We start from the raw sequence: 16,405 nt of genomic DNA on the forward strand, positions 1-16,405 counted from the left end.
ATAAACCTTGATTTTGCTTCAAATTTTATCTCTTTTATGGGCTACAAAAGTAGTACAAATACCTCTCCTTCTTCTTTGTGGGGTTCTTTTTGACTCTAATTAAAGATTTTGGCCATATCGCCCTTTTTAAATAACAACGCCGCTTTGTATTTAGTTGGTACCCAGTTGGTAGAATAGATTTCGTGTGTTTTTCTCAATGACTGGCCAAATATTGAAAAAATAAAAACAATAGTAGGTACTTAAAAAACCTGTTTCAATTTAAAATCATTGGATGACTTTATGCTTATGATGACAATCGCGAGGAAAAAATATGGACTAAGTATTGCATATTATGAATGGGCAGATTAAAATAAAATCTGGCTCCAAATCCTTATAAAACCTGGATAAGTGAGACTTCGAGGGACGAGCAGATTTGTCTCACTTAAAGAGGTATTCCACTTATCCAGGCTCTCAGTTAGCCAGGTACAAATAAATTTCTGTCTCATTTATAGAGGGTTCCATTAATAGAGGTGAGAATAGAGTATATTTCAGTTATAGAGGTGGTTAATATGGTATTTCGTAATTATGTTTAAAAATAAATAAGGTAAAATAATCCATGTCCCTAAATATTTTATTAATTCTATTTAAATATTTATTTGAATTTATTTTGAATGATTCTCCAAAGGATAGATATTTTAAAATTAAATTAAATTTGATATGGACTTCATTGCGTCTTAGAAATTTATTAAATGAAAATTTGTTTATTCGTGTTACTTATCAAGATTTCAGCTTTCGTTTCGATAGTTTTAACTACATCATAAAGTAACTAAATCAAACTTGAAGTCGTTTAGACACAATTAAGCAAATTCGGAATTTGTGGATTGCCTAAAGTTAGTAAGAATACGGAAATTGATCAATAAAGTCCAAGTTAGAGAGGTCATAGATTGACGTTATCTCCGATACAGAGGTCAATTCCTATAAAATTCTAAAAAACAATTAGGAAAATGTAATCTTATTAATATAGTCTCAGTAAACGAGGTAAAATACACTCTCTGTCTCAATTATAGAGGTAAATGTGACTATAAAATCACAACAACTAATCCCAGTTATAGAGGTTCGTTTTATCTCACTAACAGAGGTAGTTCAGTGCTAAAGTGTCGGGACCGCACCATGAGTCCCAGCTATAGAGGTTTCTCACTTATCCAGGTCCCACTTAACCAGGTTTCACTGTAGTTAATGACACTGAAAAATCAAATACATAGATACATAATAGGCCTTTTATTAGGTATGCAGGCACGTACCCACCCGACTGCGCAACGGCGGATGTCGGGTTATGTTTCTGATTACACCTCATAGCGTTGATGTTAAGTAGGTACTTAACATTTTGTTAAAGAACTGCAAGGCTGACTCGTTCAGGGCCAAACGTAGTCGAGATTAAACACTAATGAAGCAACATCTCGAAATGTTCCATATTGATTAGCTAAGTGATAAGTAGGTACTTAACTGGAATGTGGTGCAATAAATCTAGGCTTAAGATATAGCGTACTTGTGGTCGTCATACTTAATACTCAATACGATATTTAAAGCTAATTTAGATTGTAAAGCACCCAAGTACCATTTAATAATAAACACCTATGTATCTTCTCTTCTTTGGACTGCAGTCGAGGTTAAGGCCCTGTAGGTTCAGGTTTTTCTCTCACTCTCACTGAGCGTAAGCGATGGCTGAAGGGTGCCCGGGACCGCAATATATAATGTTTTTGCATTGAATTTTTTTAAATCAACAAAAATAAAGTAATCGATGACTTCGATCAAATATTTAAATAATGTCCATTTTTAATTAAAAACAAATTTCATATTATTAGCATATGTGCAAAAAATGTTTCAAACTTTTAAGGTGCGTTTTAGACCTATGTTCGTATTTTTTTTATCGAGCGTGCAATTACTAGAAAAGGCCACAAGATTTTTCTAAATCTCTGTTCTCTGAACATACGGCACCTTAAGTAGTTCTTTTTCTCACATTTGTGTCCAAAAGTTATAACTATCGACATCAAAGCATCAGTAACAAAAACTTGAAATATTAGTTTTATTTGAATATGAGTTTATTTACTATTTTAGAATGATGTAAATTAAGGTAGGTATATATGTATTTTAATGATTACTAACTAACAAAATAAACTAGGTATGTAGCGCTGTTTTAAAATTCGTAATTAGTTGTAGTGTTTGTAGTTGTAGTTTGGTATTTATTTTACATAGGTACATGTTAGGGAATAAACAACACGTGAAAACCATGATTGATTCACCGTGATTGGCCTGCTCGGCTCGGTGTGATGTGTGATGTGGTAGTTAGCGAATCTGAGTGTGCGCGTGTTAGCGCCTCCGCTCCACGCGCTGGTTGATGCAATACCTGCCCGCTAATTGGCAGTTCTAGTAGCTTTCAGATATGTGTCTGACCGTGCCGTGTCGTGTGTTCCTACTGCTGTCTAGCACTGGCATGAACACCGCTTAGGCGAACCAGTGTAGCTATGCCCTAGATACCATAACAACTGCACATAAATACAGGTACCACACACAGCATGCGTAATGTAGCACGGCTCCTAGTACATCACATGCCTTAGGTATGTACTCTTAACCAATAGAGGGGTCCTGTCATGGTAAATTTTGTAGTCACAGTAAATTTACTGCCATCTATCGACACACGACTAAAACTCAAAATGAAAACGTATAAAATTATCAAAAAAATGTATGTACATGGATAAATGATTTTATTATTTTCATATCATTTTGACCCATGTTCATTCACTGATATCTATGTGTTAAAATTGTTAAATATGAGACGGTGTCGTCGCGCCATCTAGCCGAGCATAGGCCAAAGGTGTGTGCGCCATCTATCCGAGATTTCTTGATTTCCGAGGCACGTTTTTTCCTTAGACTTTATTCATCTTATACGAAGTTACATATGTCTTTGTCTTAACAAATGCTTAGGGCACGCAACGCAAGCGATGTAAGTACTATCAGGGAGCCGGAGAGATGCTACATTACGCATATGATATATATGTTATGTGGTTTGGCCTTAAACCACAGACTCCGCTATCTATTTGAATTAAAAAAGGTTATACACATGTATATGTATATATTAAACATACAAGGGATATGTTTAAGTTTATGATTTCATTATAATATATTAATTACCTACCTAGTACCTATTTCGGTTAATAATCGGTTAACCATTTTAAATTACAAAGCGTGCACTGCACCTAACAATCGTCTCTTTTTAGTCCAGTGGTTGACGGGCAGAGAAGGCCTTAAGGCATTAAGTCCACCATTTGTGCAATAAAGTACTTATAAATAAATAAATAACCTAAAGACAAAAAACTTTTAAATAAGGGTATATGTAGGTAATATAAGTTAAACCTGCCTATCTTTGCCTTTCTACATCAATATCCAATACATACCTAGGTATAGTAGGTATGTACCTTCACTTTTGTGCGAAGTTATACCTACATAGTTAGTATGCATATAAATATGATAATTAAGTGCTTAGCATACGAGTATCATTAAGAAGCCCACTGAGTTTTAAAAAGTGTTCGTAATTTATAATGTGTGTAGTGGTCGTCGTCCATGACATGATTAAATATATTTGAAGAGTAGATACAAGCCCCATAGAGTAGATACCTAATGGCATTTATGTTACTAGGAGTATATAAGTAATTACTAGAGCCGATTCATGTGTAGCTAACTAGCTAGTTAACTAGTACCTGATAACAGTGATAACATACAAGAATATAAGTAAATTCTAAACTTGTTGTCTACGAATGTGTTAGTTACCAAGCATGTGTAGCTTTTAATTAGTTATAAATAAATGTGTGTATAAGTGTGAGAAATAGTAGGTAGCTAGGTATATTTATTGCAAAAAATATAAACCTATGAAAATGGGCACTTTAATTGAACCCTTATACCGTTATATTAATGAAACTGATGTTAAAACGTTAAAGTAATTTAATAAATACGGATTTTAGATGCCTACTTGTAGAAGTGGCAGAATCTATCCTATTCTATACGAATTCGGTATATCTAAATACACAATTGGTCCACATAGGCTTGTGCTATAATGTTATAATAAAAATCACTATCAATACTTAAGTAATTAGTAATTACTTAAGTAATTAATTACCTACTTACCTTACTACTTACCTTAATTACCTAGGTAACAAAGTAAATCGGTGCATCAAATGAACTACCGGTTAGATTAGGGAAAAATGTTGGCATTCCACGAGATCTTGTGTTGCTTCGAATTCATTGTAGGTAGGCACATTAACAATATTTATGTATGCTTGGTTTTAAGATTGTTCCGCATAATTAGCCAAGTTTCACGCAGTTTTCTACTACATGAAATACACACTACGGGAAAAGATATTAAGTAACACTAACATTTTGTTTCACAAATATATAGAAAAATTGGCTGCTTTCCAAACTCAAACAGTAGGTACACACTAGGAGCGATTACAGCCGCAATTCGTCTCAAGAAAATCGATTTCGCTGCTGCCGAAACAAAATCGATTTTTTCTATGTATTTATCATAATAAGGGGACACAATTATTTACTTTTTAATATGTATAATTTCAAAAGTTCATGAAATTCAAATGCGGTTTCAGGAAATACGTAATTTTACTATCGTACTAATTAAGTATGCTGCATGTTTTGCAATTGAACTTTTCTTCAGACGAAGCTTTAATAATTTGTACCAACGAGACACTTAAAAAAAAATTAGTTGATGACAAATAAAATTATTAAAGTATATTTTCTAGATAGTTCATATTTAATTAATAAATGAAATGTGTGCGATATTGACATTGCTCTCGGCATGGCTGTGCGGGTAGTGGCTATTTCGGGCTGACCGTGAGCGTCTAGCTAGCCATTCATTCCGCACAAAGTTTATTTTGCCGATCACCTAACTCTGAAAATATCTGTGCCATTTACAAAACGTAACATTCTACGTACGCGACTTTAAGACGACTCGAAGTAATAAATTACATGGCCTATGCCATCTTCCTACCCTAATGCTTAATATATTTTGGTAAATAAACATAACCTTTTTTATTTGCCTCTTACCTTTTTATTCTGGCGTGCTGGAGTAAGGCCCACTTGGGAGCCCATCTCCCCTAATATATTCTTCGGCATTTTGGTCACTAAAGCAGTTTGTACACAGTATAATCAAAGTTCGCGGTCATGCACTAGTATCGTGGTCCAGGCGACGCGAGGCGCGCGTCTTGCGCGCTGTTTAGCGAATGAGAATGGCCGCGCGGCTGCGTCCGTACAAGCTTATAACGTCGTGAGCGCATGTGACGTCACATACGCACCTTTTCGCAGCCTGCACCCTTTTATAAGCCTACATTAGTTTCCATATACATAGTTACGAAAACGGTAACGTTTTTATTGTCGCAGGTACTTACACTTACTTTCTTACACTGAATTTTTTTAAACGTTCATGATACTGAACAAAAGAGGAATATTTTCATTTCATCGCTGCGAGAAAAATTAACCTTTGTGTTACGTGTAAAAAATAAATAAATATTATAGGACAATACACAAATTTACTAAGCCCCACAGTAAGCTCAAGAAGGCCTGTGATGTGGGTAATCAAACAATGAATATAATACCTAATATGCAAATACTTAAATACATAAAAAAAACCCATGAACTCAGGGTCTAATATCTGAGCTCATCACACAAATAAATGCCCTTACCGAGATTCGAACCCAGGATCATCGGCTTCATAGGCAGGGTCACTACCCACACCCAGTAGTCCCAGCACCCACTAGGCCAGACCGGCCGTCAACATTACAATCCTAATCCAAATAACATTTTAAATCAGCGCTTAAAGTATATTCTACCAGCTAGCACGGGAAAACGGAAGTGAAACCTCTCTACCGCCCTCGGTCAGCATCGACGTTGCCCTTAAGCCATCTTAGACATCGTTTTTTGTCGGGGTCCACCTCATGAAAGCGAGTTACCGTCTGCCGGAAATATGTAAAATTGGAAAGGTGTTTTAAAACCATCCAGCTTTTCTTGCATCTAGGGTAGGTATCTACTTTCCGTGGGGATGAAACACCTATTTTTAACCGACTTCAATTTCATAGAAGGAGGAGGTTCTGTATTCGGTTGTGGCTATTTTTTTTTTTTTTTTTCTATTCATTCACCTATTACTCCGACATCCGTAGTTCGATTTCAGTAATTCTTTTTTTGTTTGAAAGGAGCTACCTCCGAGTGGGTCCCATTTTAATTTGGTTCTGTTCTGATGATGGGATCCATGAGGAATTGAGGGAACTCCTCAATTTTTCAAGGCACATGCATAGTGTTTTGGGCGTTTTCTTAAGCAACTCGAGCATTTTCTCCCGAAAACCACCAATTTGATGGAGTAAACCTGATGATGATGATTATTTTGATGATAATGATGATGATTTTTTTTAAATGTAAGTATGTTCAGCGATTACTCCGGCACCTGTGATCCGATTTGAGTAATTCTTTTTTTGTTTTGAAGAAGTTACCTCCAAGGTGTTTCCGTATTATTTTTGGTTCTGGTCTGATGATGGAATCCATGAGGAATTGAGGGAACTCCTCAATTTTTAAAGGCACGTGTTAAGTGATTTCGGGGTTTTCTAAAGTAACTCGAGCATTTGCTTCCGAATACCACCAAATTGATGTACTGCAACTGTAGCCTTACCACGAGTTTAACATTGACATATTTGCTAACGTCTTATGTATCTAAATGTAACTTTTTATGCATCTCGCTCACACTAAGGTTAGTACGAGCGAGATGCATAGGAAGTAAGTTACACACATGCTAGCGAATATATATATCAATGTCAAACTCGTGGTAAGCTGGTAAGGCTACTGATCGGGGGTTAGGGTTATTAGGAGTTAAGGGGTCAGGGATTAAGGGGTCGGGGAATGGCGGTTGAAGGGTTGCTGGTTCAGGATCGTGGGGTTCCTGGATCAGGGGTTGATTTGCTGTGAGGTTGAGTGATCGGGGGGCTGAGGGATTGGGTCAGTGGCGGGGCGGGCAGATGGATTTAGTTGACAGGAATTATAATTTCCCAGACGGACTCGAGAAAATTCCTGATTACATAATTATATACTAAAGTAATAGGTACACGAATTTAGTGTTAAACATGATCATGTTTTTCATTCATGCGTCGCGCTCTTAAAAATGCGTTAAAACTAAAAATGGTAAAATAAAAACTTTTTACAAAAAAAATTAAACCGACTTCAAAAAGGATGAAATAAAATATTATCCTTTTTTATGTCTATGCGTTACCAAGTGATATGTTTGAAGTCGGTGCCAAGCCAAGTAGTAACAATACCAGTCAAAAATAATCAGTTTTATGGCTATAAATCCCATTAGAACTGTACTAATAACTATTATAAATGTGTAAGGAATTCTGTCTGGCTCTTTATCGCCTTTTCATGGCTAAACAACTGAACCGCTTTAGGTGAAATTTGGCAAGAAGGTAAATTCCTTGAATTGTTTTATAATTTGAAATGTGACTTCCTTTGGATAGGGGACGGGAAATAACTCAGTCCCAATCCAACACTTGCGTGCTATAGAATGTTCGAGCATTAGTAAGAAATGCTCTTTAAAAAATCCGACGCAAAAAAATGCATATATATATATTTACACTAATGTGCCGACAAACATGGTACGGACTGCGCCAAGAAGGTTTGATCGTGTGTTCTGAGGTGTGTTCTTAGCTCCAGTCGACGTCAATGGTATGTTTACACTTTTGCACCTTACTCCTTTGTAATAAGGCGAAAAGTGTAAACATATTTTTAACGTCGACTGTACCTACAGAAAGTACGTTCATTGTCGTCGTGTAAGGCAATCCAACGTAGGTAAATCCTTATCGAATCTCACCAAAGTCATGGTATGCTTCAAAATTTGGCTTGGCACCGACTTCAAACATATCACTTGGTAACGCATAGACATAAAAAAGGATAATATTTTATTTCATCCTTTTTGAAGTCGGTTTAATTTTTTTTGTAAAAAGTTTTTATTCGCTGTAACTTTGATCCGTGGGTAAAAATAATATGATTAAAAAACATCAAAGTAAAACTTAATGAAGACTAGGGATTTTAAATATGGTATGCTAAGTCGTTTTTGAGCTTAGCAAAAAGTCATCCCTCTTCTTAGGAAAAGGACGTAGGGTAAGTACTGTGAAAATACTATCTTTTACCATATGGTATCATGTCCTACTGTTTGCTACGAGCGGGCAACTATGGAACCTTACACTGAGCATGTTCTTTTCTATTGTAAGAAATGTCAAGTAAATATTAGGTTTTTAACATCTATCTGGTCGCCGAAAACTTTCTGACAAAAGGGTGTAAGTATGTATTCCCATTTGTAGGCACCCGGCCCACGTGACCGCTGCCATACATGAGGCGGGGGCAAATGAGAATACACCGATAGGAAATGAGAATAAAGGGACTCGGCTCTCTTTGCAACAAGATAACAAAAAGTGGCTGACGAAAGAATAAATTAATATCCCTTTTAGGTAATTACTAAAGTTCGTATAGCTAATAAATGCTAACTAGGTTACAGTGGCGATCTAAAGGACCTACCCATGACAAAAGGAATTATTTTAATACATTGAGGAGACGAAATGAAAACAGATGTGTGTGTCTTCGATTGTCATTTATATTTCAGGATTGCTGGCAAGTTGAAAACTGTATGTCGGGCGTGGCGTAGGTAATTTTTTTTGCGTAATGGTACGGAACACTTCGTGCGCGAGTCCGACTCGCACTTGGCCGGTTTTTTTATGTTACTATTGGACTACATTTAGTAATTCGGGCCACATTGATAAAATTGAAATAATGATCGCGAATAATCTAGTTAGCTTGTTTCTTGTATTTGTATTGTACTTGTATTGTCATAGACACGATTAATGCGAACAAAAAAGCACATATGTATTCATTATGCTGTTTACGAATTAGATGTGTTTTAAGTGTCTATTGTATATTTAAGTATTTAAGTACTGCGGAATGGAGTATCGAGACAAACCATTATGGTTTAACGATGCTTTTGGATCAAAATATTATGTAATTGTGATTTATCTCTAATAAATAAAAATAAATCCGCAAATAGTCTGCATAAAGCAAATGATTGAGTTACCACAAATGAGAGGTTCTGGCCTCGAATGTCCATTTTTCCAAATGCCCAGTGCGTCCAATTCCTTGAACGACCAATCCCCGTATGTCTAATTACCTGAACGACCAATCCCCGTATGTCTAATTACCTGAACGTCCGATCCCTGTATGTCTAATTACCTGAACGTCCAATCCCCGTATGTCCAATTCCTTGAATGCCTCCTCCTCGTACGTCCAATTACCGGAATGTCTAATATCTGATTCCCTGTACGTCCAATCTTTGTATGTCTAATGACCCAATTGACCGTTTCGTCTGTGATGAAACATCAGAACCTGGCTGGACGTCTAGTAGAGTAACAAATAGTCCGTGTGCCTACGAAATTCGCCACATATTGTTGGCCTACTATTCAGGTGACACTAAAAACCGTTTATTTACGAAATTGTAGAAAATTAAGAAATAAAATATTTTTACGAAAATAAAACATGGCTTTTATCTTTATTTTCTGAATTTTGATAATAAGTAGTTGCATTTTTTCAAAGCATTGATATAGAATAAGAGAACAGGATACACAATCAGCCCAAAAAAGTGGGGCCCATCGGAAGCTGCCCGGGCAGCTTACTGTCGCATTATTTTGTGGCATGGCTCAAACTGATATGAAAATATTTGCGGTTTATAAGGGGTTTATTTTAAATTTTTAAAATTTATTTTTTAACGTCGACTGTACTTACAGAAAGTACGTTCATTGTCGTCGTGTAAGGCAATCCAACGTATGTAAATCCTTATCGAATTGCACCAAAGTCATGGTATGCTTCAAAATTTGGCTTGGCACCGACTTCAAACATATCAGTTGGTAACGCATAGACATAAAAAGGATAATATTTTATTTCATCCTTTTTGAAGTCGGTTTCATTTTTTTTATAAAAAGTTTTTATTTTACCATTTTTAGTTTTAACGCATTGTTAAGAGCGCGACGCATGAATGAAAAACAAGATCATGTTTAACACTAAATTCGTGTACCTATTACTTTAGTAAATATGTAATCAGGAATTTTCTCGAGTCCGTCTGGGAAATTATAATTCCTGTCAACTAAATCCATCCGCCCGCCCCGCCACTGACCCAATCCCTCAGCCCCCCGATCACTCAACCTCACAGCACATCAACCCCTGATCCAGGAACCCCTCGATCCTGAACCAGCAACCCTTCAACCGCCATTCCCCGACCCCTTAATCCCTGACCCCTTAACTCCTAACCCTAACCCCCGATCAGTAGCCTTACCAGCTTACCACGAGTTTGACATTGATATATTCGCTAGCATGTGTGTAACTTACTTCCTATGCACCTCGCTCGTACTAACCTTAGTGTGAGCGAGATGCATAAAAAGTTACATTTAGATGCATAAGACGTTAGCGAATATGTCAATGTCAAACTCGTGGTAAGGCTACAGTTGCAGTACATCAAATTGGTGGTTTTCGGAAGCAAATGCTCGAGTTACTTTAGAAAACCCCGAAATCACTTAACACGTGCCTTTAAAAATTGAGGAGTTCCCTCCATTCCTCATGGATTCCATCATCAGACCAGAACCAAAAATAATACGGAAACACCTTGGAGGTAACTTCTTCCAAACAAAAAAAGAATTACTCAAATCGGATCACAGGTACCTAATCACTGAACATACTTGTAACATTTAAAGAAATCATCATCATTATCATCAAAATAATCATCATCATCAGGTCTACTTCATCAAATTGGTGGTTTTCGGGAGAAAATGCTCGAGTTGCTTAAGAAAACGCCCAAAACACTATGCATGTGCCTTTAAAAATTGAAGAGTTCCCTCAATTCCTCATGGATGCCATCATCAGAACAGAACCAAATTAAAATGAGACCAACTCGGAGGTAGCTCCTTTCAAACAAAAAAATAATTACTCAAATCGGACTACGCATGTCGGAGTAATCGGTGAACGTACATAGAAAAAAAAATAGCCAGAACCGAATACAGAACCTCCTCCTTCTATGAAATTGAAGTCGGTTAAAAAGTAAGTTAAATGAGTGGTAAATGTACATTTCCATGAACGCATAAGACCGTGAAGTAAGTAAAATAAAGGTATCAACTAAAAAGGTATCCGTTGGTAATGGTACACAAATGAATAACATTCAATACTAGGTATATTTTTGAAACGGTACCGTTAGAGCAGTTTCCGTCCTACGTCTACGTCCGATCCGACTCCGTGAAACCCAGTACCCGTTGTTGTAGCCGTAGATCTATTTCCATGGTGATATGGACATTCAGGGAATTGGACATTCGATAAACGGACATTCGGGAATTAGACATTCGAAGAAAATGGACATTTAAGGAATTGGACCTTCGAGCAAATGGACATTCCGGGAATTGGACCTTCGAGCAAATGGACATTCCGAGAATTGGACGTTTGAGCAAATGGACATTCCGGGAATTGGACCTTCGAGCAAATGGACATGACATTCGAGGAAAATGGACATTTAATGGACTTCTCTAAAGCAAATGCACCTATAATATTTTAAGGGTTTTCTCGTTTCTATATCATCATCATAATCTTAACATATTAACAGTTGGACTAATTGGAAAGAATATTCTTTAAAAACCGGGCAAGTGCGAGTCGCCCATCCAAGTACTGACCCCGCTCGACGTTGCTTAACTTCGGTCAAAAATCACGTTCGTTGTATGGGAGCCCCACTTAAATCTTTATTTTATTCTGTTTTTAGTATTTGTTGTTATAGCGGCAACAGAAATACATCATCTGTAAAAATTTCAACTGTCTAGCTATCACGCTTCGTGAGATACAGCCTGGTGACAGACGGACGGACAGCGAAGTCTTAGTAATAGGGTCCCGTTTTACCCTTTGGGTACGGAACCCTAAAAAAACAAAAAAAAAACGGTCACCCATCCAAGTACTGACCACTCCCGACGTTGCTTAACTTTGGTCAAAAATCACGTTTGTTGTATGGGAGCCCCATTTAAATCTTTATTTTATTCTGTTTTTAGTATTTGTTGTTATAGCGGCAACAGAAATACATCATCTGTGAAAATTTCAACTGTCTAGCTATCACGGTTCGTGAGATACAGCCTGGTGACAGACGGACGGACGGACGGACGGACGGACGGACGGACGGACAGCGAAGTCTTAGTAATAGGGTGCCGTTTTACCTTTTGGGTACGGAACCCTAAAAAGTATTTTCCATATTGGTCCAGCTGTCTACGAAAACTAGGCCGAAATCCCGACGAATTGAGAACCTCCTCCTTCAAGTAGGTAAAGTTGGTAAAAAGGCGTCTTAGAACAATTAGCATCGCGTGACTATAATTAGTAGGTACTCATCGTGCCACGAAGTTTCAACATATACTTAATCGAATAAATTTTAGGTTCCAAAGACGAAACATAATAGGTATCCGTAGGACAACCCGATTTTGCCTTTTTTTTACGGGAGTGTCTATGCAGAGTTACACCAAGATTAACTCGCTGCAACGATTTTGACAGCACAGACATTGCAAGTGTTATTTAAACGTCATAATTTCATAGAAGTTGACATTTAAAATAACACTTGCACAGTCTGGGCTACCAAAATCGCTGCAGTCGTATCCTGGTCTAACTTTATTGTGTGAGAGATGATATGAAAAGAAAGCAGGTAAATGATGAGATGATCAACGATAGAGAGGTATGGAGGAAAAAGACATGCTGCGCCGACCCCGAGTGATAAAGGGCAATGATTTGATGACAGGAGTGCATATTTGTTACACAATAGGTATTCGAGGTCTAAGGTCTAACGACCTCCCTGGTTAATATCTTGACTGTCATTAATGTCATGGATAAGTATTTAATAGGTAGGACTTATACATACCTACTAGGGAAAATCCAATCCAATTTTACTTAGGGTTTTTATGGTGTTTGTATTGAAGGATTATTGGCTAAGGAATGTTCAGAATATTTAGTAAAATCCATCGACGTAACAAGTTTATTACTCAGTTAGGTACCGATATAATTAGGTAAGTAATCAGTTTTTCACAATACGATGCAGTAGAAGCGCTGGTGGCCCAGCGGTAAGAGCGTGCGACTTTCAATCCGGAGGTGGCGGGTTCAAACCCCGGCTCGTACCAAAAAGTTTTGCGGAACTTATGTACGAAAAATCATTTGATATTTACCAGTTGCTTTTCGGTGAAGGAAAACATCGTGAGGAAACCGGACTAATCTCAATAAGGCCTAGTTTCCCTCTGGGTTGGAAGGTCAGATGGTAGTCGCTTTCGTAAAAACTAGTGCCTACGTCAATTCTTGGGATTAGTTGTCAAGCGGACCCCAGGCTCCCATGAGCCGTGGCAAAATGCCGGGATAACGCGAGGAAGAAGATTACGTATTAGAGATGGGCCGAATATTCGGTTCAGCTCATACCGAACCGAATATTCGGGTGGTCTAAAACTGCCTAAAACGCTGAAAATAAGTTCATTCAGATCCGCGGTCTGCACTCATAATGTGTTTTGACCCTTCCCCTCCCGTCCGACCGGGAATGTTTATGAAAAGAAACGGAAACGTCTCGTACCTGGGGCCCGATTTTCGAATTTCGACCGCTCGATTTCGTGTATTTCGTTCAATAATATCTCCACTACTAGACATTTAAATTCTACTAATAGAATTGAAAACGAGTGGTCAATACCACTCGATTCCTAATTTCGATCGCTAGTATTTCAAAAATTATCATTTTTCTGTTTTCCACTGATTTTCGAGTGCCGAAATTGAGCGATCGGAATTCAACTGATCGCGAAGTGCACCCGCGCAAACTAGCGGACGCCAATAAAAAAAATGGTTTATCTGGTAAATATGCGGCAGTTCGAACCGAACTATTCGGTCGAATACATACATTGAAAAATATGCCGAATACCGAATAATTGCCGAACATTCGGCCCATCTCTTATACGTAGGTATAAGTCCATATCAGTAATTTTCGAGCGAGCCTTAATGAATGTGCTGCCCCGAAAACTTCAGATGAAGAGTGTCGATTGCAACACCTGCCGGTATTCGTCGGCGCGTTAGTTAAGGAAGCTCTGAAAATAACTCGCGGCCAGTATCAACCGGTTGCAAACGAATCGCTCGTCACAGAGGCCAACAGGCCAACGGGATGACAGAAGGCCCACTGTCGGCGGATGGGAATGCGTATAATACTAATATATTAATAATTCCAATAAATGTGTATGAGCTCATACGTGTTGTAAATGTTTTACAAACAAACATTTCAACAAACAGTAGAACAGTAACAGTACAATATTGCAGTATATTTCGATGAATGATTTATCAGTCGATTTGTTTTCGTGAATTGGGTGAGATCATCTACATTTCTATGAAATTTTTGGATGAACGTTAATTATTAATTATCGCTAACAGTAAGACTCTACGTTGGTTAAATTGACTTCAGGTTTTATATGACACACATATATTAGCGATGGTATGGGTAGTCGTGATATTGTCGTTAATTTTTGTACATACAGGCCAAAAAGTATGTATCAACCTAGGTACATAGTTGTGTAGGTATTTATAATGTATAAGTACCTACAAATTAACTGGTAAAAGAAAAGAAATACCTAATCATTGCGTAGGTAATTAAAAATAATAATTAAGCTTACCTAAGGAAATCTAGGTAACGGAAGAAGGTGAAATATACATATATCAGCGGAATGACACTATGACCAGCCACCAAACTTATACAGCACTATTCTTTGAGAGGGATCAATAAGTAGGTTCCTCTAGTATCTATTTGAAGTGTAGCAAGAAGGGACGCCGCTGCCACCGACTGAGATTGATACCAAGGTGACAATCAGGATATAGGTCATCAACAGGAAGATGCCCATCTTTTACTGACGCGAGGGTTAAGAAATTTGCTATTGTACTCGCCGTAAGTATTTGCTGCTATTCTATTTTTACTTACAGCACAGCACAATCGTTGACATCTAACAAACTAATTACATTCTACATATTTACCACTTTTCTCATTTACCCTCTTCTTGACTTGTGTAGTTTAAAACGTGTACTCGTAACCAGCAGATAAGGGGTCATCCATTAATTACATCACACATTTACGACGGAGGGGGTCAAGAAAATGTGACATGTTGTGACAAGGGGAGGGGGGAGTCACAAACTTTGTGACGTCACTTTAACTTCATCAGTAACCGAAAATTTATTTAAGTAAATTATTTTATTCACTATACAGTTAAATAACAAGTTTTTGAAACGATAATCGTTTTTATTCGTTTAATTTTATTTCTTAGTCAGTTTTGGGTTATAAAATTATTAATATTTCTTTTGTCAAAAATATATTGATAAAATATTAAATAAATATTTGCCGATTTCGTTGAAGAAATGTGACGTCACACCAGGGGGGAGGGGTTTGCCAAATGTGACCAAGTGTGACAAGGAGGGGGGGAGGGGTAAAAAAACCTAGAAATTCGTGTGACGTAATTAATGGATGACCCCTAATTGTAGCGTTGTGTTGGGCACCAACCGTTTTACTATTGTCGTAAAATAAACTAAACTATAGATGTAGACAACTACCTATATGAACGGATCATATCCCATATAATTCTTCAGGCAAACGAGCTCAAGATACCGCGATTCAAGCAAAGGCCCATACGAAGACCTCTACAATTGAGCGCAGGCCTGCCGTTTTACCTTTTGCCAGAGGAGTCACTGACAAGATCAGCCACATCTACGTGCTTCTGCTTCTAATAAAACCTATTTCAAGTCACAATTCCTGAGGCCTGTAATATGTAATACCCCTCTACAGAATGCAGGAGTGTACTCCTCTACAATCTGGACTATGAATGTTGTGTTTCATATGAGCGCAGACGAAGCGAAGCATTTCAGAATATTGCGTGAGGATAATGAGATTAAGAAATATCCAAACATTAGTAGGAAAGATGGCTTTTTTCTAACAAGTCTAACACCTGGGGCCCATTGAACGATATTAGACTAATATTATTGGTGTATTGTCATGGCAACCCATACGATTTGACAGTTTGTGGACTAATAATATTAGTCTAATATCGTTCGAGAAATAGGCCCCAGCTTGGGATCCCGTAGTCTATATAATAAAGAAACAAGCAAGACCATAGTGTTGAATGGTGTTACCTAAATAGCTGTAATGTATAACTAGCCTTATGATTATGAGTATTATGACATTTATGACCCTATCCTGCATGTATTACCATTACCAGCCTTAACATTTTGTAGTTTTTGTTTCATTATTTTTGTATGTGGGTAAATTGGCACA

The 16,405-nt window shown here is 37.5% G+C and overlaps 1 protein-coding gene across 1 annotated transcript in view; it reads right to left on the reverse strand.

Moving 5' to 3' along the window:
• Window positions 1–5,284, reverse strand: part of LOC134804179 (proton-coupled amino acid transporter-like protein CG1139) — a 54,161-nt gene extending 48,877 nt beyond the window's left edge. The window contains exon 1 of the mRNA XM_063777108.1: window positions 5,089–5,284. Within this exon, the coding sequence (XP_063633178.1) occupies window positions 5,089–5,157 (69 nt within the window). The 5' untranslated portion in view covers window positions 5,158–5,284. The remainder of the gene's footprint in view (window positions 1–5,088) is intronic.
• Window positions 5,285–16,405: the final 11,121 nt, after the last annotated feature.

This window comes from Cydia splendana, chromosome Z, assembly GCF_910591565.1.
Source record: "Cydia splendana chromosome Z, ilCydSple1.2, whole genome shotgun sequence".
Taxonomy (NCBI): Eukaryota; Metazoa; Arthropoda; class Insecta; order Lepidoptera; family Tortricidae; genus Cydia; species Cydia splendana.